We start from the raw sequence: 23546 nt of genomic DNA, 5'->3' as shown, positions 1-23546 counted from the left end.
TTGCCGACATCTGCCTGAAGCAGGGGGCGGGCTCCGCAGCTCACCCCCTGCTTCGGGATGCAGACTGCCGCCCCAAGCCTTGCGCGCGAGGCTTGCCGGCATCTCCCCCAAGCAGGGGGCGGGCTCCGCAGCTCACCCCCTGCTTCGGGATGCAGGCTGCCGCCCCAAGCCTTGCGCGCGAGGCTTGCCGACATCTGCCTGAAGCAGGGGGCGGGCTCCGCAGCTCACCCCCTGCTTCGGGATGCAGGCTGCCGCCCCAAGCCTTGCGCGCAAGGCTTGCCGACATCTGCCTGAAGCAGGGGGCGGGCTCCGCAGCTCACCCCCTGCTTCGGGATGCAGGCTGCCGCCCCAAGCCTTGCGCGCAAGGCTTGCCGACATCTGCCTGAAGCAGGGGGCGGGCTCCGCAGCTCACCCCCTGCTTCGGGATGCAGGCTGCCGCCCCAAGCCTTGCGCACGAGGCTTGCCGACATCTGCCTGAAGCAGGGGGCGGGCTCCGCAGCTCACCCCCTGCTTCGGGATGCAGGCTGCCGCCCCAAGCCTTGCGCGCGAGGCTTGCCGACATCTGCCTGAAGCAGGGGGCGGGCTCCGCAGCTCACCCCCTGCTTCGGGATGCAGGCTGCCGCCCCAAGCCTTGCGCGCAAGGCTTGCCGACATCTGCCTGAAGCAGGGGGCGGGCTCCGCAGCTCACCCCCTGCTTCGGGATGCAGGCTGCCGCCCCAAGCCTTGCGCGCGAGGCTTGCCGACATCTGCCTGAAGCAGGGGGCGGGCTCCGCAGCTCACCCCCTGCTTCGGGATGCAGGCTGCCGCCCCAAGCCTTGCGCGCAAGGCTTGCCGACATCTGCCTGAAGCAGGGGGCGGGCTCCGCAGCTCACCCCCTGCTTCGGGATGCAGGCTGCCGCCCCAAGCCTTGCGCGCAAGGCTTGCCGACATCTGCCTGAAGCAGGGGGCGGGCTCCGCAGCTCACCCCCTGCTTCGGGATGCAGGCTGCCGCCCCAAGCCTTGCGCGCGAGGCTTGCCGACATCTGCCTGAAGCAGGGGGCGGGCTCCGCAGCTCACCCCCTGCTTCGGGATGCAGGCTGCCGCCCCAAGCCTTGCGCGCAAGGCTTGCCGGCATCTCCCCCAAGCAGGGGGCGGGCTCCGCAGCTCACCCCCTGCTTCGGGATGCAGGCTGCCGCCCCAAGCCTTGCGCGCGAGGCTTGCCGACATCTGCCTGAAGCAGGGGGCGGGCTCCGCAGCTCACCCCCTGCTTCGGGATGCAGGCTGCCGCCCCAAGCCTTGCGCGCAAGGCTTGACGGCATCTCCGCCAAGCAGGGGGCGGGCTCCGCAGCTCACCCCCTGCTTGGGGGAGATGTCGGCAAGCCTTGCGCGCAAGGCTTGGGGCGGCAGCCTGCATCCCGAAGCAGGGGGTGAGCTGCGGAGCCCGCCCCCTGCTTCAGGCAGATGTCGGCAAGCCTTGCGCGCAAGGCTTGGGGCGGCAGCCTGCATCCCGAAGCAGGGGGTGAGCTGCGGAGCCCGCCCCCTGCTTCAGGCAGATGTCGGCAAGCCTCGCGCGCAAGGCTTGGGGCGGCAGCCTGCATCCCGAAGCAGGGGGTGAGCTGCGGAGCCCGCCCCCTGCTTCAGGCAGATGTCGGCAAGCCTCGCGCGCAAGGCTTGGGGCGGCAGCCTGCATCCCGAAGCAGGGGGTGAGCTGCGGAGCCCGCCCCCTGCTTCAGGCAGATGTCGGCAAGCCTCGCGCGCAAGGCTTGGGGGCGGCAGCCTGCATCCCGAAGCAGGGGGTGAGCTGCGGAGCCCGCCCCCTGCTTCAGGCAGATGTCGGCAAGCCTCGCGCGCAAGGCTTGGGGCGGCAGCCTGCATCCCGAAGCAGGGGGTGAGCTGCGGAGCCCGCCCCCTGCTTCAGGCAGATGTCGGCAAGCCTCGCGCGCAAGGCTTGGGGCGGCAGCCTGCATCCCGAAGCAGGGGGTGAGCTGCGGAGCCCGCCCCCTGCTTCAGGCAGATGTCAGCAAGCCTCGCATGCCCGGCGGGAGGTCCCGCTTAGCCCGCTTTCCGAAGCGGGGAGGGGGGCGGGAAGACCTTCTGAAGGCGGGCAGGGGGCGAAAGTATTTGTCCTCCCTGCCTGCCTTCCCAGGGGCTTTTAAATCGCCCCGGACAGCGGAGAAGTCCTCCGCTGTCCGGGGCGATTTTAAATGCCTCCCGCCAGCATTTTAAGATCGCCCCGGACAGCGGAGAAGTCCTCCGCTGTCCCAGGGTTTTTTAAAATGCTGGGGGTGGGAAGAAAAGCCCTTGTCCCCCCCCCCAGCCATCAGAAGAGGTCCGGGGACAGACTGTCCCCGGACCTGGTCTGAAGGCGGTTTCCCTAGGAACGCATTAATTGATTTTCAATGCATTCCTATGGGAAACCGTGCATCGCAAGACGAAAAAACCGCAAGACGAAGAGACTTGCGGAACGAATTAATTTCGTCTTGCGAGGCACCACTGTATATGCTTGGGACTGCTTCTATATGATGGCTAGCAAGCCATATGAGCAGGCCAAATGTTTCTTTTGGGAATAGATTCCGTAACAGCTCACTGAGAGAAAGCTTTGTGTTTCTTTTCATGAGATAGATGCAAACATGAGCAAGTGTTCTGGCACCTGTATGTCTGCAGAAACCCAGAAGAAGTGTAGAATAACAGCTGTGAATCACAGCAACAAGAGATATGCCAGCATGGGGAGTGGAAGACATTTTGGGTGGTGCTTTTTTCCCTGTCCAGAAAAACAGTGGTTACAACTTAAACAACATCAATGTTCTGATAGGTTTAGCCCAATGGTGTAGGCCACCGCCGTCACACACACACATTTTCTTCAGCCTGCCTTTTATCAGGCTCAAAGGGAAAAAAACATGCAGATATTACAGAGATGTTTCAACTGATATTATCAAAAGCCTAATTTAGAGGTATTGTTTTTAATTTCAAAGGGCTAGTGAAACCACAACATTTTGTTGTGTGGAATGATTTTATTTCTTACGCTACAAAAATAATACAATGAGACCCCATTTATCCCGAAAAGTATGTTCAATTTGGAAAATTAATAGTGGGCAAGATCATGAATAGAAATTACGATAAATGTTAACATATAATTTGGTACTTGTGGGGTTCAGTTCTTGTTATTACTGCTTTGAGGCTTTCTTTACAGTAAAATGGTGTATAAACTTTATGAAATAAATAAGTAAATAAATTAGCATTATGGGACTAGAAAAGGGTCTTCTATTCAATATTCAGTGTTATTATTCTGTATGAGCTGTTTGTTGTTTATAGCTTTGTATCATAAAAGTTTCATCAGCATCATAAGCAAAAAGATCAAATTTCTGTAGCAGCTCTGGCTGACAAAGAAGATGAAGCACATCTAGGCCCTGCAAATAAGCCAACAACATTTATGAAAAATTTGTATCCCACTGCCTCACACATACCTGTGTTTGTCATTTCACACTTGAAAGAAAGGAGACTCAGCTCTCTTCCAAATTATAAAAAGTTTCTATACCTTCACCTGAAGGTGATCCTTACTGCTTATGGGCAATAAGCACCCAAAAGATTGTTGTATGAGACTTAGTAAATCTCTCTTGGTATTGGAAAGCCAAGTCTCCAAAATGAATCTTGTCTGCTGCTTAAAATAGTTGACAGATAATATGCAACCACGTACTGCCCTACTGATTTTTATAATTATTTTCCCTGCCACTTCTTGAACAGAGCTGAGGATATTAATGAATATATTTTGGAACGATACACTGCTCTCCCCTCTAATGGCCTCTACAGCCTCAGCAGATGCTGTAACACTCCAACAGTTTGACGTTACCCCCAATGGCACACTCTTCCATTGTCTCTTGAGACCGATGGATGCCAACAATACAGAGAGAGAGAGAGCTGACACAGTGAGAGATCACTTACTTGTATGGAATGTGCTTGCTGCCATTGACTAGGGCTAGGATCACATTGCCCAGTGCAGACAATGAAAGACAAAGTCCAGAGCCTCCTTCACGATTTTTGCTGAGGGGTTTAACACAGCTGCCCAGGTCGATGAGGTGTAAGCGGCTACGGCCTCCTGACACTGTTAGAGAATAAATGAGAGAGAGGGATATTAAGAGCCAGCTTTCTGATTCTCATAGGTTAATGTGAGTACGGTGTTGGAATATATAAACTCTGGAATATGATATGTGGTTTCCTGGGAATAAGGCCCCTTGAAACCAATGGGTTTTAAGACTGGAGATACACACACACACACACACAGAGAGAGAGAGAGAGAGAGAGAGAGAGAGAGAGAGAGAGAGAGAGAGAAATTAATGATCTTTATAACCTACGGAGTAGAGACAGCAAAAACAAAGAAGCCAGCATTAAAGCAATAACAAACGTGAGAGTTAAAACTCATTCCTCAAAACCCTTTCTTGTGACTAATCCCAACTCCTCCATTCTTACATATGTAGGCAAGTGAAATTGCCTGTTGTTTTCATACAGTACTTCATTTTCCTCTGTTATTGCCTCTTTTAATATATGTGCTTGAATTCCACATATGCTTTGAAAAAAAGTAACGCAAGAGACACTACCTGATAAGACAGGCAGTTTTTAATTTTCGCTTCTTAAAAAGCTAAAGACCATTGCCACTTGATATTCCTCAGTTCAAAAATGTCTGGCTTCTGAATATTTCATAAAAGTATTGTTGGAAATGCTGACCCACTACTTAAAGAGGCCGGTGTTCAATGTGTTATATGCTCAGAAATAGAGTGCCATCTAATGTGAGCGTGAAAGGGCATTATTCAACAAATTTCCATGATGTCATTATTTGTGCACCGTATACACACAAAAAGCATTTGAGAAATACTTAGAAATTTAATGTAGCTGATAAACTATATTTTGCTGCTCCAAAGTACAAAAGAAAGCTAGTTAGGTTCACTGAAGCATGATGTTTTATTTATTAATTTTAACAATTTATACACTGCTTAACATCATTGCCTCTAAGTGGGATACAGTAAGTTTGCAAAAGATAAAATAAAGATAAAATCAATTTAAATTAACCATAAAATCTGAAAACTTGCTTAAAATGCTTGCTGAAATGAAAGGTCTCCCCAAAGTTCAACCAGGAGGGGGCCTGTCTGATCTCAGTCAGGAAGGAGTACCACAAAATTAGGCCTACTATACTGAATGCATATGAGCCACGTGTCTGAGTCATGGGGGTGGCCACTAATAGTGACTCTCCCAAAGACCTCAATAACTGGACAGGGATATAAGGAATCAGGTGGTTCTTAGTGTATCCTGGACCAAAGTTGTCAAGTGCCTCGTAAATTTATACAAGAACCTTGACCTTGATTTGGTAGCATACGGACTGTGAGTTCAAGGTTTTATACACCAGCGTTGGTATGCTATCTTGAATATAAAGAGTTGTTTCCTTGGATTGCAGATTACAGAACATTGGCTGGGAGATTAGGCTTTGCTTATAATGTTAGTGGTCAATTTTGTAACGTCTAGCCCTGCCCTCAGACTACTAGATTCTCAATAAACTAATTGTTTTTTGAGAGCATGACATGTAGTACAAATGTTACAATTAAGTGAACATGTTACACTAAGAAATGGAAGTCAGAAAAATAACCCTGGATGATATCCAAGGTTATTCTTAGTCTGAGTCTATTAATTAAGTCCATTAATTTCAGTAGGTCTGCTTTGAGTATGACTTAAATTGGATATCACCCACTAACATTTTTTAAGAATTGGCACCTATTTATTGATTGTTAGATAGATAATATTCTGCTTCCAACCATTCTACAACATTCTATTTACTTATTTATTTCTATTTTATACCAAAAAATGTTACTAAGCAGCATTTTAAAAAGAAATTAAGGGGGCCTAATCGCAACTAACTTTAGACTAGATCAGAGCTTATCTTGGGCTCTAGCCAGCTCAATAGGTCTCCCAGAGGTGGAATATGAATGCAACCCAGGGGGACTTTTCTTTGATATAATTTATCAAGCTTTGAGAAAATGAGAGTTTCTTCATTTAATTGCATTAGAAAGTAATTACAAAGTAAGTGCGTGCGCGCACACACACACACACACACACACACACATAAAAACCATAGAAAATTACATGACTTTAATGGCAATCTCCTTAAAGCAGGCCATTCTCATTCCTAAAAGATTGCACATCCATAGTCCTCCTTTTCCCTGAAGGGGGGAAGATCAATAAGCCCATTGTGAGTTAAGTTCTGTCTGGCAAGTCTATGTGAGTCATTACTGTAATACATACAAAAAAAAAAGATTTCAGTTGTATGATATTGTCAGGGGTTTAGGAGCAGAGGCAAGGCCAAGGGAGGAAACAGAGAGCGAAGGGGAGGAGGCAGAAGAAAAGATGAGTGATGACGACGACCCGAGATCTCCTAGTCTTTCCAGTGAATCAGAGGATTCGCAGAAAGGAGCACCAGTGGCCAGGGCAAGGGGGGAGTCTAGGGGGGCACCCCAGGAAGATAGAGCCAGAGGGGACTCAGGGGAGAGCAGTTGGAAATCGGGACCAGCGTCACCGCCAGGGAGCAGGGAAGAAGGAGGGAGCCAGGGGGCAAGCGCTGGCAGCTCACCACAGGAGGGAGGGCATGAGTCAGGAGTGGCCACACCTCCATCGGGGAGCGAAGAAACGGTTAAGAGGAAAGTGGAAGGCTGGGCGCGCGCGCCAAGTTCAAATGCAGAGGAAGGCGGCGCAGTAAGCAGCCCGGAAAGGGAACCAGGTCCTAAAGCCCGGCGCAAGGAGGCAGGAGGGTCCGGGTCAGCGTCAGAAGAATCCAGGAAGGAAGAAACCCCGGGGGGTAGAGGGACCCAGAGGAGGACAGTCAGGCGGAAAAGGTGGAGCAGGGCTAGGATATTAAGTTGGTGCACAAGGGGCGGAGACTCAGACGGAGCTTCGCCGATCTAGCCATTAGAAGTAGAGTTGCAAGTAGCAGCTTGAGAATGGAAACTGTAACTCAATAAAGACTTTTACTTAATGACCGCTGGCTAGCGTGATCCTCTGTGAGCTAGGATCTTGAAGCAGCTCTGACAGTAAGCTCCGTCTCTCAAAAATTGTGGGCATCTACAGCCTCGAGGAGAGGAGAGAAGCAGGTGCCTACTAGCTAGCTCACAAACGGCAGACAACATGACGGCTGAGCAGCAGATAGAGGAACTCAGAAAAGCAGTGTCACAACTGACTGCCGAGGCTCTCGCATCCAGGAAGAGAGAGGAGGAGGCAGCTGCCGCCTGCAGGGATCTCCAGGTCAGGTTAGACGTGCTGACAAAGCAGACACCCCGGCAGGAGGGAATTGGGTTGGCGAGACGAACAGGCGGGCTGGTCTCTCACTTCGATGGGAACCTGCAACAGTATCCCAACTTTAGAGCAGACGTACTGTGCGCACTGCAACTGCTGCATAAAGACTTTAGAGATGAGCAAGAGAGAGTGGGATTCATCATGTCTCATTTGCATGGGGATGCTAAAGCATGGCTACGCAATTTATGGAGAGATAAGGATCCGGCGCTCCAGAATGCAGATGCCTTTATTAAAGCGATGGATGGGTGTTTTTTATCAAGCATTGACGTGGATCTTGCCCGGAAGGAGGTGCATGGGCTAAGACAAGGGAGGGCCAGCGTCAGGCAGTACCATGCCCGCTTTTTCGCCTTGGTCAGTGCCCTGGAGTGGGACAGAGATTCGGCCCCTGTAAGAGACCTCTTTTGGGAGGGGTTGCACAGCTCGATTAAAGATGAGATCGCGAGGGGGGAGAGACCCCGAACCACCCAGGAGGTCGTGCAGAGGGCACTGGCAGTGGGGGTGAGGCTGGAAGAACGCCCGTGGAGCAGGGACGAAGGGCGTGGAGGGCGCGAACCAGCCAGGGGCCCCTCCTTCCTTCCCAGAGAAGCAGCGCGGGCGCAATCCACGCCTCCGCCAGGAGGAGGAGCCGAACCTATGGAGGTTGGAGGTGCAAGGGCTCAGTCAGCAACCAGAGCCCTAGCACCGGCAGCAGTGAAAGCGAAGCCTCCTAGAGGGAACAGGAAGTGTTACATCTGTGGGGAGCCAGGGCATATGGCGAAAGAGTGTCCCCAGAGGCTCCACAAGCTCACTGCAGCCTCGGCAATGGTGACTGCAGCAACGCAGCAAGGAGGAACACAGCAGGGAAACGAAGCAGTCTGGCTGGAGGAAGAGGCCCTGGGGCCCAGCTAGACGTGTTAGTGCCGCAGTCCCCAGAGATTTTACAGCCCGTGAACCCCCTCCCGCCCAAACCAGTGGTGAGGCTCACCGCATCTCTCCAGCTGCCCAATGGAATCACCATGGACGTGCCCATCACAGTGGACTCGGGCAGCAATGCGGACTTTATAGGGCAGGACTTTGTCGACAAGCACGCTATACAGTTGCTGCCGGCCACACTGCCCCTGCAGGTTGTCACGGTGGATGGCAGGGAGTTGCTAGGGGGGCAAGTGGTGAAGCAGACGCCGCCAATGGCGATGCGACTTGGGAATCACAAAGAAATCATCAGCTTCAATGTCACTCAACTATCGGATACGCCCATTGTATTGGGAATGAGTTGGCTGGACAAGCACAGCCCAACGCTGGCTTGGTACCAGAGGCAGCTGGTCTTCGGCTCTTCCTTTTGTGCTGAACACTGCATCGTGCACCGGCAGGAAGGAGAGGAAGAGGAGTCACAGCTGCTGCTAGGCACGCTGCAAGCGATTCCCCACAAGTACGCAGAATTTTTGGAAGTTTTCTGCGAGAAGGAGGTGGACAGGCTACCCCCTCACAGACCATATGACTGCAAAATTGACCTGCTGCCGGGGGCGGCGCTGCCTAAAGGGAAACTGTATTCCATGTCGGAGGACGAGCTGCAGGAACTCAAAGAGTTCATCGATCATAATTTGGAGCGCGGTTTCATCCGAGAGTCCAAGGCAGCGGGGGGCAGTCCTGTATTCTTTGTTAAAAAGCGAGACACGCCCCAAAAAAGACTGGTCGTGGACTATCGCATTTTAAACAGTGTGACCAAGCCGTCGGACTTCCCCATGCCCCGAATCGACGACCTCCTGGCGAAGGTGCGGAAGGGAAAAGTGTTCACCAAATTAGACCTGCGAGGGGCGTACAACCTCATTCGCATGCGGGAGGGAGATGAGTGGAAGACGGCCATGTTCACGCCACTGGGTACCTACGAATACAGAGTTATGCCTTTTGGACTGCAAAATGGCTCCCACGTTTTTCAAGCTTTCATGCATCACGTGTTGGCGGGACTTCTCTACAAGACGTGCGTCTGTTTCTTAGATGACATCCTGATCTTTTCGGAATCGCAGCAGGAGCATGACAGGCACGTCAAGGAAGTGCTGACCAGACTAAAGCAACATAGGCTCTACGCCAAGCTGGAGAAGTGCCAATTCGACGTGACGGAGGTGGATTTTCTGGGCTACAAGTTGTCTGACAAGGGGCTCGCCATGGACAGCGCCAAGGTTCGAGCGGTATTGGACTGGAAGAGCCCACGCAACCGGAAAGAGGTCCAAAGGTTTGTCGGCTTTGCGAACTTCTATCGCAAGTTTATCAAGGGCTTCGCTATGCAGACAGCGGCCATCACAGACACGCTTAGCTCCAAGAAAAAGAAGTTCGTTTGGACAGAGGAGGCGGAGCAGTCCTTTCAGGCACTCAAGCGTCTCTTCGCGTCGGAAGAGCAGCTGCTTCACGTCAACCCCAGCAGGCCGATGAGGGTGGAGACAGACGCCTCGGACAGAGCCGTGGGGGCGGTCCTGCTGCAAAAGGACCAGCAGGGGGTGTGGCGACCGGGAGCGTTTTACTCCAGGAAGCTCAGCAAGTCCGAGCAGAACTACACCATCTGGGACAGGGAGTTGCTGGCCATTCATGCAGCGTTCAAAGCGTGGAGGCACTTCCTGATCGGCGCCAAGCACACGGTGCAGGTTTGCACGGACCACAAGAATCTGGAGCACTGGCGCACGGCACAATTCCTAAACCAGAGGCAGATACGCTGGGCTGAGTTTTTTGCGAACTTCGACTTCCGCATAGAGTATGTCCCGGGGGACACTAACATCATGGCGGACGCCCTCTCCCGTAAGCCACAGTATCTGGAGGACGCAACGCCAGCGGCAGCCATGCACATCTTCGCACCAACAGTATGGGCGTGCGCCGCGGCCACCGTGGACCTGGAGGCGGTGCGACGAGCGTTGCAGGATGACTCCTTCGCGCAAGCAAAGATGGCAGAGGTGCAAAGGGGCAAGGCTGTGGCCGACGGTTTCCAGCTACGAGATGGATTGCTCATCCGTAAAGGGGCCATCTACGTGCCGGGAGACGACCTTCGCGCCAAGGTGCTGCAGCAGCTGCACGACGCGCCCACGGCCGGGCACTTTGGCAAGGAGAAGACGGTGGAATTAGTAGCCAGGGATTTCTGGTGGCCTGGAATGAGAGGGGAGGTCGCAGACTACGTGGCGAGGTGTGACACCTGCCAGAGGGCCAAACCAGTGCACAGACCGCCGGCCGGACTGTTGGAACCGCTGCAAACTCCGGTCGAACCTTGGGAAAGGGTGGCTCTGGACTTTGTCACGGATCTGCCCAGCTCGAGGGGCAAGACGGCAGTGCTGGTGGTGGTGGACCTGTTTTCCAAGATGGCCCATTTCATTCCGTGTGCTAAGGTGGCCACGGCGGAGCAAACCGCCAAACTGTTCATAGACCACGTGTTCAAGGTTCACGGTCTGCCACGGTCTATTCTGTCCGACCGCGGGCGGCAGTTCATCTCGAATTTCTGGCAGAAGCTGATGGGCTTCCTAAACGTCAAGATCAACCTGGCGTCGGCGAGGCACCCGCAGACCAACGGGCAAGCGGAGCGGGTCAATGCCATCATGCAGCAGTACCTGAGATGCTATGCGAATCAACAGCCTGCGACGTGGGTGGATTACCTGCCGCTTGCCGAGTTCGCCTACAACAACACGAAGCACGTGTCCACGGGGGTCACGCCGTTCTTCGCCAACAACGGGAGGCACCCCAGAACCTTCCCGGGACTGGAAAGAATGGGGGAGGGGGAGCCGCAGACGGCAGATGCGTTCGCGTCGGAGCTGCAGGAAGTCCACGATCAGCTGAGGCGCCACCTGGAGCTGGCCAAACACGCATACAAGGTACAAGCGGACAGACACAGAAGGGTTGGCGAAGAGCTCCACGTGGGAGACTGGGTCTGGTTAGCAGCCCACGCAGTGCCGGCCAGGTCGTTGGCCAAGAAGAAACTAGGGCATAAACAACTGGGGCCCTACCAAGTCGAAGAGCAGGTCAACCCGGTAGCTTTCAGACTGGCACTTCCGGAGGGTTCCAGAATGCATCCGGTGTTCCACAGATCGGTGCTCACTCCCTACAAGGCACCGCACAGGTTCCAGGAACCAGGAACGGCGCCGAGTCCGGTCAGAGACAGAACAGGGCACGCGGGAGTGGCACAGAAGGAGCGCATCAACGAAGTCACAGAGATTTTGGACTCCAGATGGGGGGAAGAGGGGGTAGAATACTTTCTCGCCAAGGAGGGCACCCCGGCCAGTGCGAACAGCTGGGTGCCGGGCTACGCCTTGGACGAACCTCTACTCAAAGACGAGTTTCATGCCCTCTTCCCACATAGACCTATGCCAGCAGACTTTTTCGACGACTGGCTTTTCACGCCCACGCTTTCGGCCAGCACTTTCCGGGGGTTCGACTCGGAAGAGGACCCGACACAAGACGTCCGTTCCCCGGAGGGGTCACCCTCGGGATCTGCATCAGAACCCTCGTATTGGTGGGACGATAGACCAGAGGAGCAGTTCCGCAGAAGGTGGCTGGAAGGCCCAGGACGAGCAACGCCGCCAGGAGGAAGTGAGGGAGAAACGGACATGGACGTTTTCGGGGACGACCCTGGTTTCGAGCACGGCGGCACAGAGATGGAAGCGGAGGTGACCGTCGTCGACGAGAGCAGGGAGGAAGACCCGAGAGACTTCAGATGGAGGCCCGCCACGGGAAGCGAACGATATCCGACGTTCGTCCCTTTGCAACAGCAGCACCCAGCTCCAGCACCGGAAGGAGGGGAGGGGGGAATGGGGGGCTTCAAGGGGGGGATGGATGTCAGGGGTTTAGGAGCAGAGGCAAGGCCAAGGGAGGAAACAGAGAGCGAAGGGGAGGAGGCAGAAGAAAAGATGAGTGATGACGACGACCCGAGATCTCCTAGTCTTTCCAGTGAATCAGAGGATTCACAGAAAGGAGCACCAGTGGCCAGGGCAAGGGGGGAGTCTAGGGGGGCACCCCAGGAAGATAGAGCCAGAGGGGACTCAGGGGAGAGCAGTTGGAAATCGGGACCAGCGTCACCGCCAGGGAGCAGGGAAGAAGGAGGGAGCCAGGGGGCAAGCGCTGGCAGCTCACCACAGGAGGGAGGGCATGAGTCAGGAGTGGCCACACCTCCATCGGGGAGCGAAGAAACGGTTAAGAGGAAAGTGGAAGGCCGGGCGCGCGCGCCAAGTTCAAATGCAGAGGAAGGCGGCGCAGTAAGCAGCCCGGAAAGGGAACCAGGTCCTAAAGCCCGGCGCAAGGAGGCAGGAGGGTCCGGGTCAGCGTCAGAAGAATCCAGGAAGGAAGAAACCCCGGGGGGTAGAGGGACCCAGAGGAGGACAGTCAGGCGGAAAAGGTGGAGCAGGGCTAGGATATTAAGTTGGTGCACAAGGGGCGGAGACTCAGACGGAGCTTCGCCGATCTAGCCATTAGAAGTAGAGTTGCAAGTAGCAGCTTGAGAATGGAAACTGTAACTCAATAAAGACTTTTACTTAATGACCGCTGGCTAGCGTGATCCTCTGTGAGCTAGGATCTTGAAGCAGCTCTGACAGATATGTTTGGACACTTTGATTCATGTACATTGTATGTGTCCTATGATACTGTGTTTATATTTACGTTGGGTGTTATTCAACCGATTTATAAAAATCAGCAGGTCCACGCTGTGTATGACTAATGCTGGCTATCACCCATGCATGTATGTATTTGTACTGGATCATTTTCTGAATCAAAAATAATCCAAAGAACTATTAACAACAAAAATATTCATTCAAACTCCTATTAGAGGACATCAGACGTAGCAATTCAAACTGACATAATACAAAAATTGCTAACCTTTGGGATTAAATGGTTCAATCATTTAATGATACCCATAAAGGAAATAGTGGCTTTTCAAGTTCCCGAGCGAATAAGGAAGCCACCCCTTGGTGGTAAGAGAGAGGATTTCGTTTATTAGATCTACTGAATTAATGCCTCTGTTTTAATGCTGCCAGAAGAGAGATGCCTTTGGTTGTGCTTTTAGTTTTGGCGCAGTCAAGTAGTCGTCTGGAAGACAGGCAGCAGGTTGCAACCAAGTAAACGGAGGAAAGGGGAGGCAGTTGCAGGGCAGGGAGAAAAGTTTTTCAGTTGGAGTAGAGTTACTTAGCCTTATGAGCCAATGCAGAGTTTGGAGATTTATAGGATGAAGTGACACGTCTGAACAGACATTTCATGACATAGTGTGGCCACAGTGGTTCATGTATTGAAAACACTGCAGCTAGGCTGCTGATGGGGGCGGACTGTCACCAGCCCATAACTCTGGTACTCGAAAACTTACACTACAAGGCCAGGTTCAAGGATATTGTATTAATTGATCCTTTATAGCCCTGGATGATCACTGACATCTTTGCAGTAGTCAGTGGCAGTGCCCTCCTTCATGCCCTCCTGTATTCACCAGGAGCTGTGCATTCACTATTGTGCACCCACCTTTAAGGAACTGCCTTGCATATGCATATGTGGACATTTACAAGATGCCACTGGAAATGCATAGTCATTTAAACGACAACAGTATATGTATATCTTAGAAAAAGACAGGGAAACAGTGGGACTTACTTCCCCCTTTTCCACTCTTCTCCATGCGGTACTGGTAGATGTGCAGAGTGAAGAGCATATGGGAATTCTTGTGATCTTCCTCCCGGCAATCTTGCTGGCTGCTACGACGCGAGGCAATGGCCGCATCGAGGAAGAAGGCAGCTTTCTCTGCAGTAGGAGCTCGAAGTTCACTTTGATTCTGCAGCTGCAAGACAACCGACAGGATACAAAGCACATAAAATGTGTGTATTGAGATCCAGTACTGGCAAGGTACTTTCTGTTAGCACCACCAAAATACAGCATGCCCTAGATTAGGGAACATCCTGCTTTGCGGAACGTCTCTGGCAAAAGAGAATCCCTATAGTGAAATGCCTCCACATGAACAAAAACCCAAAAACGAAGAAGCAAGGTGTTTCACTCTAGATCTGTGATGCTGAACCTGGTGTCCTCCTTTGGATCTGGTTTCTGTTTCTCAGACCCAGTTAGGCAGGTTTTGGTCACTAACACTTTAGCTTCCATCTGCCTTCAAGGTTACCATCAAGCAAGCCTACCTCCACACTTCCCTGTTCTTTTCAGTAAATATGTTGAGAGCCTGGATGTCTTGTCACGGACAATGTAAGACTCCCCTGACCCTTAACAGTTGCTTTGCAGATCTGCTTTCTCAAAACCTTCTGCCAAGTCCAAACTAGGTGTGATAATAAACACATGGTTCCTGCTTAAAATGACAGCTGTGGATATAATTTCTATTTCCCCTGAGATCAATCAATCCTGCTTTATCCTATCCCTGCTGCACATCATTTGCTGCCCCTTATGCAGAGTGGGGAAACATGGAGCATCATAATGTCAGGATATGTGTATGTTCTGTTAGAACAGAAGTGCAAAACCTGTGGCTGTTCAGATGTTGCTAGACGACAACTCCCAGCACCCGTGACCATTGGCCATGCTCAAGATCATCTCCATCCCTAATCAGAATTCTAACTTGACCCCTAACCTTGGTGTGTTTCAAACAAGACTGCTTAGTTATCACACATGCTTGCCAATAAACTGAAGTCTGAGATGTAGTAAAAGGGGCAAGTTTAGATTTTCTGCAGGCACTGAAGAAAGCTTTGAACAAATTTTTGGCATGATTCTCTACGGACTGCACAAGTTAACTGAAACCCCGAACGAAGTCTGTGTGGCCCTTTGTGTTTTCAGGATTTCTGAGTATAATTAATGTTTACTTTCTCTCTTCCTCTTTTGCTGGAAATCTCTCCAACACATTCAGTGCAAGGTAAAATCCCACACCATAAGGGCAGTAGTCACTGTATGCTCAGAACAGTAGGTATTTTGTTTCAGATGTGAGGTCTACAAGGAACTCCTGCCAGCAAGGGTGCCTAGAGGATTTAGCCATAATTCAAAGGAGGGGCAGGGAGTCAAACGGCTACTGCAGCTCATGTATCTCTCAACATGGCCGGGAAGTGTTGCGTTGTTTTTTTAAACCAGTTGGGTGTTCCTATCTGAAGAACACTGGGAGTTGTTCTTGGCTTGGCCAGGGCTCCCATTCACAGCTTGGCAGCAATTAATAAGTAGCTATTAATACTTCCTACAACATTACTAAACCTAGCACTATAAATAATGTAGTTTGTGAAGATATAAACAGCCATATTATTGGCCTCCAGCTATTTGTGCAATATTGTAAATATTTTAGTGTGTTGTTATACATTGGAGAAATTATTATAGGAAGGAGACAAATTTTGTTTGATCTGAATCCTTTCACATTTTATAGCAAACAGAGGCCTCTGCTCAACATCAAGTTATGCCAAAGGCGCAAATATTTAGGCCAGGAGAGCAGATGGCCCCTGCAGCTGCAGGTCATAAAGTTTCTTGTGTGCCTGAGAGTAAACACTTCCAAGTCAGAAAAAGTTTGTACTTAGGGTTGTTGGGTGTGGGGTTTTTTTTGGGGGGGGGTTTAATTGAACCCATTGTAGTAAAAACATGACACCACTTGGTATATATCATAACTTAAAAGAGTTTTGTATTCACCTGCATGCCACAAATTGGGTCCTCACAAAGGTAGACCCCAGGAGACTGGCCGTCTTGTAAGCTGCCTGTTGCCACCTCTGACAGCAAGTCTCTCAGGTTTTCTTCTTTCCCCCACACTTCCACCGCTGAGATTCGGACAGAGAACCGGGCTCCTGTCTTCTCTTTCCGTTCATTAATCAACTTAAACAGCCAGGATATGGCACAAGGGATTATGCCAAGGTTCTGCATGGAATCATCCTTTCCAATCATCGTGTAGGATTTTCCTGTTTGGAATGGAGTAGAGAAAAGGAAGATAATATAACGACTGCAAACAGAAAATGTGAAGAAAGGAACCCTATGAGTGATTTTAAAATATTGCACATCCTGATCTGCAATAATGTGTTGTTCAGTGGTATTCACAACTGTGTCCAGTCAATGGTTGCCCGGCATCATTCTCCTCTCTCCTCCCCCCATGCATGCTTCATGCCCTCTCCAAATCTGCTCCTAAGGGTTGGGGGACCACCTAGAACAGATTTAGGGTACATGCAGGGGAAGGAAGGCGCAGAACTTTATGTTGAGCAAGGAGAAATCCTTGCACTGATTGAACAAGAGACTTAGCACTATGTTGGATTCCGTCCTTTGATTTGGAATACACTTGAAAAGTAGTTGTAGCTATTGAATGGATATTCTATTAACTTTTCAATTTCATTTTTGTACCTCAGTCTTCTGTTGGTAAAACTGGGCCTTTTACAACCTACATTTAATTGTAAAACTGCAAGTAAGGCTCACTGCTTTCATTTTCATGTATAGGAAATATGAATAAGCATATAAACAGAGTCCATCCACATAAAATTTACAATCCCAAGTTAAATAATACTAGAGATACAATTTCTGAATAGTATATCCATTCAAGTGGTAGACCTTTGGATGCTGTCAACCATGACAATGAGAACCTTTTGAAATAATATTATTTTAAGCTGACTGATCTGTAAGTGCAGTTTTTATTATTATAAGCATTCATTATCTTGAATGGATACCATTTTCTCAAACTAATACTGGCCACTAGTGTTCAACCATAAGCACCCCATGGAATTTAAAAGTGGCTACTTCCTTCATCTAATCATCATGATTTTTAACCATTGTGCTAAAACAATGGTGAGGAGCAAGTGGGATGGAGAATGACACATCCCCCCCCCCCCCCGGTCACTGTTAAGTATTCAGGGAATACATAAAAATCAGAGGAAGTACAAGAGTGACTGACATATTGAAGGAAACAAGATACAGGAGGTTATAGCTGACAAATTCCTTCTACATTATCCTTTGAATATGAAACTTACTAACCTAGTTTGGTGTGTCCAAAGCAAAATACACATCCATCAGCACCGTTCACCACAGACTGGATCACTTCAGCTACTGTTCCTGCACATACTTCGGCCTGTTATAATGGGGAAGAAGATTATATATTCATGAGGAAATGTGAATATAAATGGGATTATCAGTATCTTGCTTAAAGAAAACTAGGTTATATTTGTTGTTGTTAATAACAGTTTATACGTTTTAATGCTATTTTTATCTATATACTTGAAACAATTTTTGTTATAATAGTTTACAAAATCTATAGGAAAAATATGATGAGGGTTAAAACAGCTTCAAACCAGGAGATGGCTGGTTGCTGCTAAATCCTCCCCCGCCCCCGCAAAAAATTATCAGCAACAGAATATTGTCGTATCTCCTACCTCATATTTCTGGTGCAGATTTTTTAGATACTACATTACAGTTTGGGGCAGGTGTTTTACAGAAAATATCATAGCCTTCTCATTATGACTATCACTACTAATGTGAACTAATAAATTAGGAAGCATTATGAGACTGCAAAACTGAGGGATGCTTGAGGTACATACTCAAACAGATAGCAAAGGAGAAAGAAGGTTGTCTACGGACAGAAAGGATCCTGTCATGCTGATATCAATGGACACAAGGATATCAAAGGACACTTTCCTTTGAGCGCACAAGGAAAGTTCTGACAGCTATGAACCACAAAACCTCGCAGGCAGGCTGAAACCTGAAGCGGTTGAATTTTACATACTGATATTGATCTGTTTTGCTCCATACACACACACATTCCCACACACTTGTTTTGGAATAAGTCAGGCTAGACATTTTGAATTGGGTAAGGTTTTAACATTTACTATATATGTTACAAAAGAAATTCATTCTCGACCTGATATTAATATATAATGAAGCTTCTGAATAACAGTAATGCAATTCTTTGAACATTATCCCCATCACTGTTTGCCTACCTGAGATGCGTCTTGAGGGAAAACGGCATCAAACGCAAACATCTTGGGTGGCACTTGACTGCTCCTTTTTTGGAAGGCATTCTGGCTTCCGCAGGACAATGGGTCATACAGAGTAATTTGCTTCTTACGAGGATCAACCTTTAAGAAGGAGCTGGATTCAGAGGAGTCCCTGGCCAAGGTAGAACAAATGCGGACCATGACCTTCACCTATAAGCAAACAAAGGGTGGGGGCAGGGAAGGAGAAATCCCACACATTTCATTAGGCTATATATACATATATCAGCAGCAACTATAATTAGACTCTTGAGTACTTTGTATGAAAGTGATAAAATACGAAGTTTTGGATGCAGGCTGGTTTGGAACAAAATTCTGATAACTGAATGTTTCTTGTGATATCACGCATTGCACTCACTCCAGTGAGATCACCAATGTATCTAATGAGTGAAGCATTGCCCTCATGCTGTTTCCTTCATGTGCCCTCAGTGATGCATCAAATAACCAATTTGATTCGCAATGTACCACTATGATGTCATTCATAATGAAGTTCCTAATTGGCTGAGATTGCCATGGAGAAAGAAGTAACAGACAGGAAGAAAAACTGTACTGAACATAGGCGCCGACTCCATGGGGCCTGAGGGGGCCCGAGCCCCCTAAAAAATTCGTTTGGGGGGGCTCCGCCCCCCCAATAATCTCGGGCGTCCCTCCAGCAGAGCGCCGCCGCCGCCCCAACCCCATCAATCCCCACGCCCGCGCCGCCAGCCCCTGACGGGCACCCCCTCCCCGGCTTGCCAGCTCCGCGCGCGCGCCGCCTCGCCTGCCAGCTCGGCTCCCTCCTTCCCTCGCGCAGCTTGTTTTGAAATTCCCCTTCCAGCTCCGCCGCGGCTCGCCCGCTCCCTCCGCCCTCGCCGCCACCGCCTCCTCCTCCTCCTTCAGTCCCCTCCCCTCGGCTGTCCCCGGCACAGGCTGCCTCACATACGCGGCTGCAGGCAGCCCCCGGAATGGAGTCCCCGCGCGCGGAAGGGAGTGGCGGGCGCGCAAAAGGAGAGAAAGCCGCCGGAGCGTGGAAGGGGCCAGTGGATGGATGGACCGGTGGGCAGCGGAGTCACCTGGCTGGAGGGAGGTGGCGCGCCGCGGAGCTTCCAGGAGCGGCGGCAAGTTACCTGCGCGTCGCCAAGGGCGCACCTGCCTGACCGCCAGCTGGAGGCTGAGGGCCGCGCTATCTAGACTTTTGGCTTTTGGTCTGCAGAAAATGCACCCACACCCAACAGGGGGTGAGAAAGGCCTAAATAGCTTTTTATTATCACTATATGTATATCCCACCGCCTCCTCCCCACCTGCTCCCTCGCCAGCCAGCCAGCCAGCCGCGCGCCCTAGCCGGAGAGCCCCGGCCGTCCCCGTCGCGCAATCGGCTGGATCTCCCTTCAGCAGGCCGTGCTCACAACTCGGCCCAGGGACCCCCCAGCAGCAGATCTCCGGCCCAGCTGAAGAATCCGGCAACAAGCCCCCTCCTCCCCAATCGCTCCGCCGAAATACGCTCCAAAACCCCCCAGATAGGCCGCCGGCCGCCAAGTCTCGTGGCGCCCTGAGCGAGGGTCTCTCCCCAACACCGCCACCTCGAACTGCGTTCTCCCGGCTACCCGAGCGAACCAGCGGCAGGACCCCGGTATGGGCCCCCCCAATATTTTTTATAAGTCGGCGCCCCTGGTACTGAACAGGAATTTTTATTTTAAAAAAGCTGAATTTTCATACACTCAATACATTTTCAAAGAATGCAATCCTGTACTCACTCACTAGAGAGTAAGTTCCTTTGTATAGGATTGCACTGCTAAGACTGATTTGTAGTCATTTTCAACCAAAAATGGAAACTGGGGAATATTCAATGCAAGCATTATTTCCAGTAAGTGGCCCTATCAGCTTGTGTTGCATTTGTTTTGCATCAAGGGAGGGGGAAATACCCCAAACTCTTTTTCGATAGGTGTACCTTCTGCAACAAATGCTGTAGAAAATAAGATTGAATAGCTCCTCTTAATCTCTTTGGTTCACTACCATGTGAGATCAAAATATATCCCTCTTGCTGGGATTTACTAATACATTAGAAGACAGGTCACACCAAGAGGGTTGTTTAAAAGAAATCCATGCAGTATATTCTCTGGGGGGTTTTGTTTTTTGTTTCTTCTTCATATATGAAGCCAACAAAATCCCACATTGCCACATGGGAAGCTTTCTCTTGGCACCGGTTTGCGTAAGGCTCATTGAATTTTATGAGATGTCTTTAAATGTTTTATGTTTCTTGTTATTGATCCCAGCAGAGTTACACCTGGGTTATACCACAAAGCAGAACTCAATCTATAATTCTTATTATTTCTGATCTTTTCAGTCCTCAAGCTCCGTCAAGAATTTTGAAGTCCACTCGCAGTCCACTTAGGCTACTGTCTTGGTGTAGGAATATATTAAGCATATCAGAAATGGAGGCTTCAGTGATCTCGGTCAGCAGTATTTGCAGCTCTAACCCACACTGCAAAATTTCATTTTGGGATTATATAGTTGCTTATGTGATACATAAGGCTGGAGCACTTTCATTTTGAGCAGTGTGTCTTTGTGAACTACTTGTCCCATCAGTCATTTTGGCACATTTTATTGGACATGCATTGCATGGGGAGGGGGCTGGCAGGAGTCCACTGTCCATGGAGACAGAGGCAGAGCAGAGCTATCAGGCTATATTAGCAGTCTATCAATGTAATGGCAATTGCTGACTATAGGAGCAGACTTATTGGAGGTTAATGAAGAGTAGGCTTTGTAATTCCTCATTGCCACTGCTTTAAATAACAGAAAGGAGCATAAATTTCTGCCGAGAGCAGCCGCAAAATTGAATGGTGCAATAAAATCTATATCTTCTTATGACTTACATACATTTTCACACAAAAGAAGCTTGTTGCAAAGGAGTGGGAAATGAACATCATAAACAAACACTGGTATATACTGGAATCTTATTTCTTTATCTTCACTTTGATGCCATTCAATTGGTAGAGTTCAAGGTATCCATAATTTTGCCAGCGCAATTAGGATGAACATATGGGAAAATGTGAGTGTTCATTTTTTTAGACTGCATTTTGGAACCCTCTGCATGCCAAGCAGACTACTGAGCTGTAGCCCTTGGTTGTAAAAGATGCACCTGGTGCAAATCCTCCCTTTGTTTCAACTCTTCTTCATCACAAAGCCTACACCTTCAAAGTGATCAGCCTGTTCTTGAGCAACGGCTTTCTTCACATGCTCAAGGTGAAGTTCTTCATTTAAAAGCAGCAGCAACAACAACAACCCAGAAGTTGGTTGAGTTTTGAAAAGGGAAATCAGAGGGCAGGATCAAGGTGTTAGGACCTAAACCTGGGGTCAGATGCAGCAACAGAGGGCCAAGTGATAGGTCCAATCTCCATGGTGTGGAAGGTGTTGATTCCTGCATATCAAGCTGCTGTTAAAGAAGTAGCAACAGGCTATGGCCTTTTTAAATGTCCATGTACCTTTTTAAAGTTGGTAACCGTATCCTCTCCTCGACCCACAAAATGCTTTCACACATTCATGATTGCATGCAAAAACAGCATCTGTCTGAAGCCTGTCTCCATGTTCTGAAGCGACAGTGATAAAATTGGTACAGTACTAGGAAGTAGGTACACCCAGAGAGTATGTTGATGGGTTGTTGTTTTTCTTTCACTTCACTTTTCTATAAAAATGGAAATAAAAACTGGTCGCCCTTTTGAAAGGTCGGTGACCCTTGGGTCTTTGTAATACTTTCAAAACATTTCAGAAAAGGTAATTATGCTGTAATTCTTTTACAATTATTATTCACTTGGTGCTTTAATGTATCGTTCTCTTTCTTGCTTTTCATAAAAAGTTCATGGCCTTAAAGCATTTCAAAATACATTGGAAGGAGAAAACAGATGTAAACACATTCACACACTAAGATATTCACTCTTGCATCTTCATCTGCTTGAATTCCATTGCTACTTATCATGAACAAAATTTATTTTGCTTCTTCAGATAATAGTCTTTTAGAACACTTGAAAACATGAAAATGAAATCATAAAATAATCACAAGTTGTGTAAAAAAAGAAACCCATGAACTGCAGTGTCATGAGTTCCAGTAACAGCCAGATTACAAGAGTAGGGGCTGCGACAAAAGTATGTATTAACACAATATGTATTAACACATAAGGCACATGGTCGTCACACAAGTTTTTAAAAATCAGCTACGTCTTAACTCTGACCACCAGGAAAGTGGAAAGGTATCAAAAATCTTTGAGTAAAAAGAAAGAAAGAAAGACTGAGATAATTAGTTCCTCTCTTACATCTGGCAAGTGTCAAATTAGTTCCATTAAATTTTGCCCTGAGCCCTAGGCAATTGACACAAAATATACAAGAGTATTAAAATTCACCTAGGGATTTCCCTACTATTATAATGTTTGCATAGCCTATCCCCTGGCATGAAACCAAATGATCACCACAATGTATATAGCTCTGCCTGGTCTCATAGAAAACACAATATTTTTTACACCAGTACTATTAAATTCTTCTTAGGGTGTTCACCTGGCAAACAACTACAGTAGTGTGACGTGGGCGGCAGTGTGTGAAGGAGTTAAGAGAGCATTTTCATCACCAGAAGTGCTTGCATTCGAATGATCCTATGAGAATGGCACCACATACACAGCCAACAGAGCTTCATCCCCTCTGGTGTGGAAGAGCTCAAGTTACCAGCTTTATGCTGAGTCTGACCACTGACTGAGTCATCTATTCCAGTGCTGTGCCATGCGACACTGGGTTTGCTGCTATTTACTACAGCTGCCAGAGACCACAGCCTGCAAGTGTCCCAGGAAAGCCAGGACATCCTGTGTTTTTTTCTGCGAGAGCATGGCAGCCATTTTGAATGTGGTGATCTCATGCATTTCCCCCCATGATCTCATGCGGGTCACGTGACTCGTGTGGGATCATGGACAAGAAGATGTCCCTCCCAGTTTTGGGACTCAACATGTTGGAGGGTATGAGAGACTGAAACTGGGACATGCTGAATAAAAATAATGAATGTTTAACTATCAGGAGAATGGCGGGGGGAAATCAATACATGGATACTGTTATGTAGTGTAGTTTCACCCTGGGCCAACAGGGGGATACTGTATATAGTTTTCACTCAGGTCTGTAGATAGTTTTCACTCAGGTCCGCGGCAGTTAGTTTAGGCGGGAACTCTGAGCTGTTGTGGTTACAATGTTGACAGCCGGCTGCCTATAAATACAGGCCGGCTGAGCTGTTCACAGTCAGTTCTATTCCAGCTTGTCTTAATAAAGAGCTACTTGAAGAAATCGCTGTGCCGGCTGCTATGTCAACCCACTACTTCATACTGG

General features: G+C 49.2%; 1 protein-coding gene across 5 annotated transcripts in view; it reads right to left on the bottom strand.

The window, feature by feature from the left end:
• KIF26B (kinesin family member 26B) overlaps positions 1-23546 on the bottom strand; it is a 299877-nt gene that overhangs the window by 57580 nt on the left and 218751 nt on the right. For all 5 annotated transcript variants that reach the window (XM_081187996.1, XM_081187997.1, XM_081187999.1 and 2 more), the window contains 5 exons: positions 18159-18365; positions 17200-17293; positions 15880-16142; positions 13879-14062; positions 3919-4078 (listed from right to left, as the gene is read on the bottom strand). In XM_081187996.1, coding sequence (XP_081044122.1) covers positions 3919-4078; positions 13879-14062; positions 15880-16142; positions 17200-17293; positions 18159-18365 — 908 coding nt within the window. The remainder of the gene's footprint in view (positions 1-3918; positions 4079-13878; positions 14063-15879; positions 16143-17199; positions 17294-18158; positions 18366-23546) is intronic.

The sequence above is a fragment of the Podarcis bocagei genome, assembly GCF_964188305.1.
Source record: "Podarcis bocagei genome assembly, chromosome: 3".
In the NCBI taxonomy this organism is placed as follows: domain Eukaryota; kingdom Metazoa; phylum Chordata; class Lepidosauria; order Squamata; family Lacertidae; genus Podarcis; species Podarcis bocagei.
The sequence above is the reverse complement of the archived record's forward strand: the minus strand, read 5'-3'. Positions and strand labels throughout refer to the sequence as shown.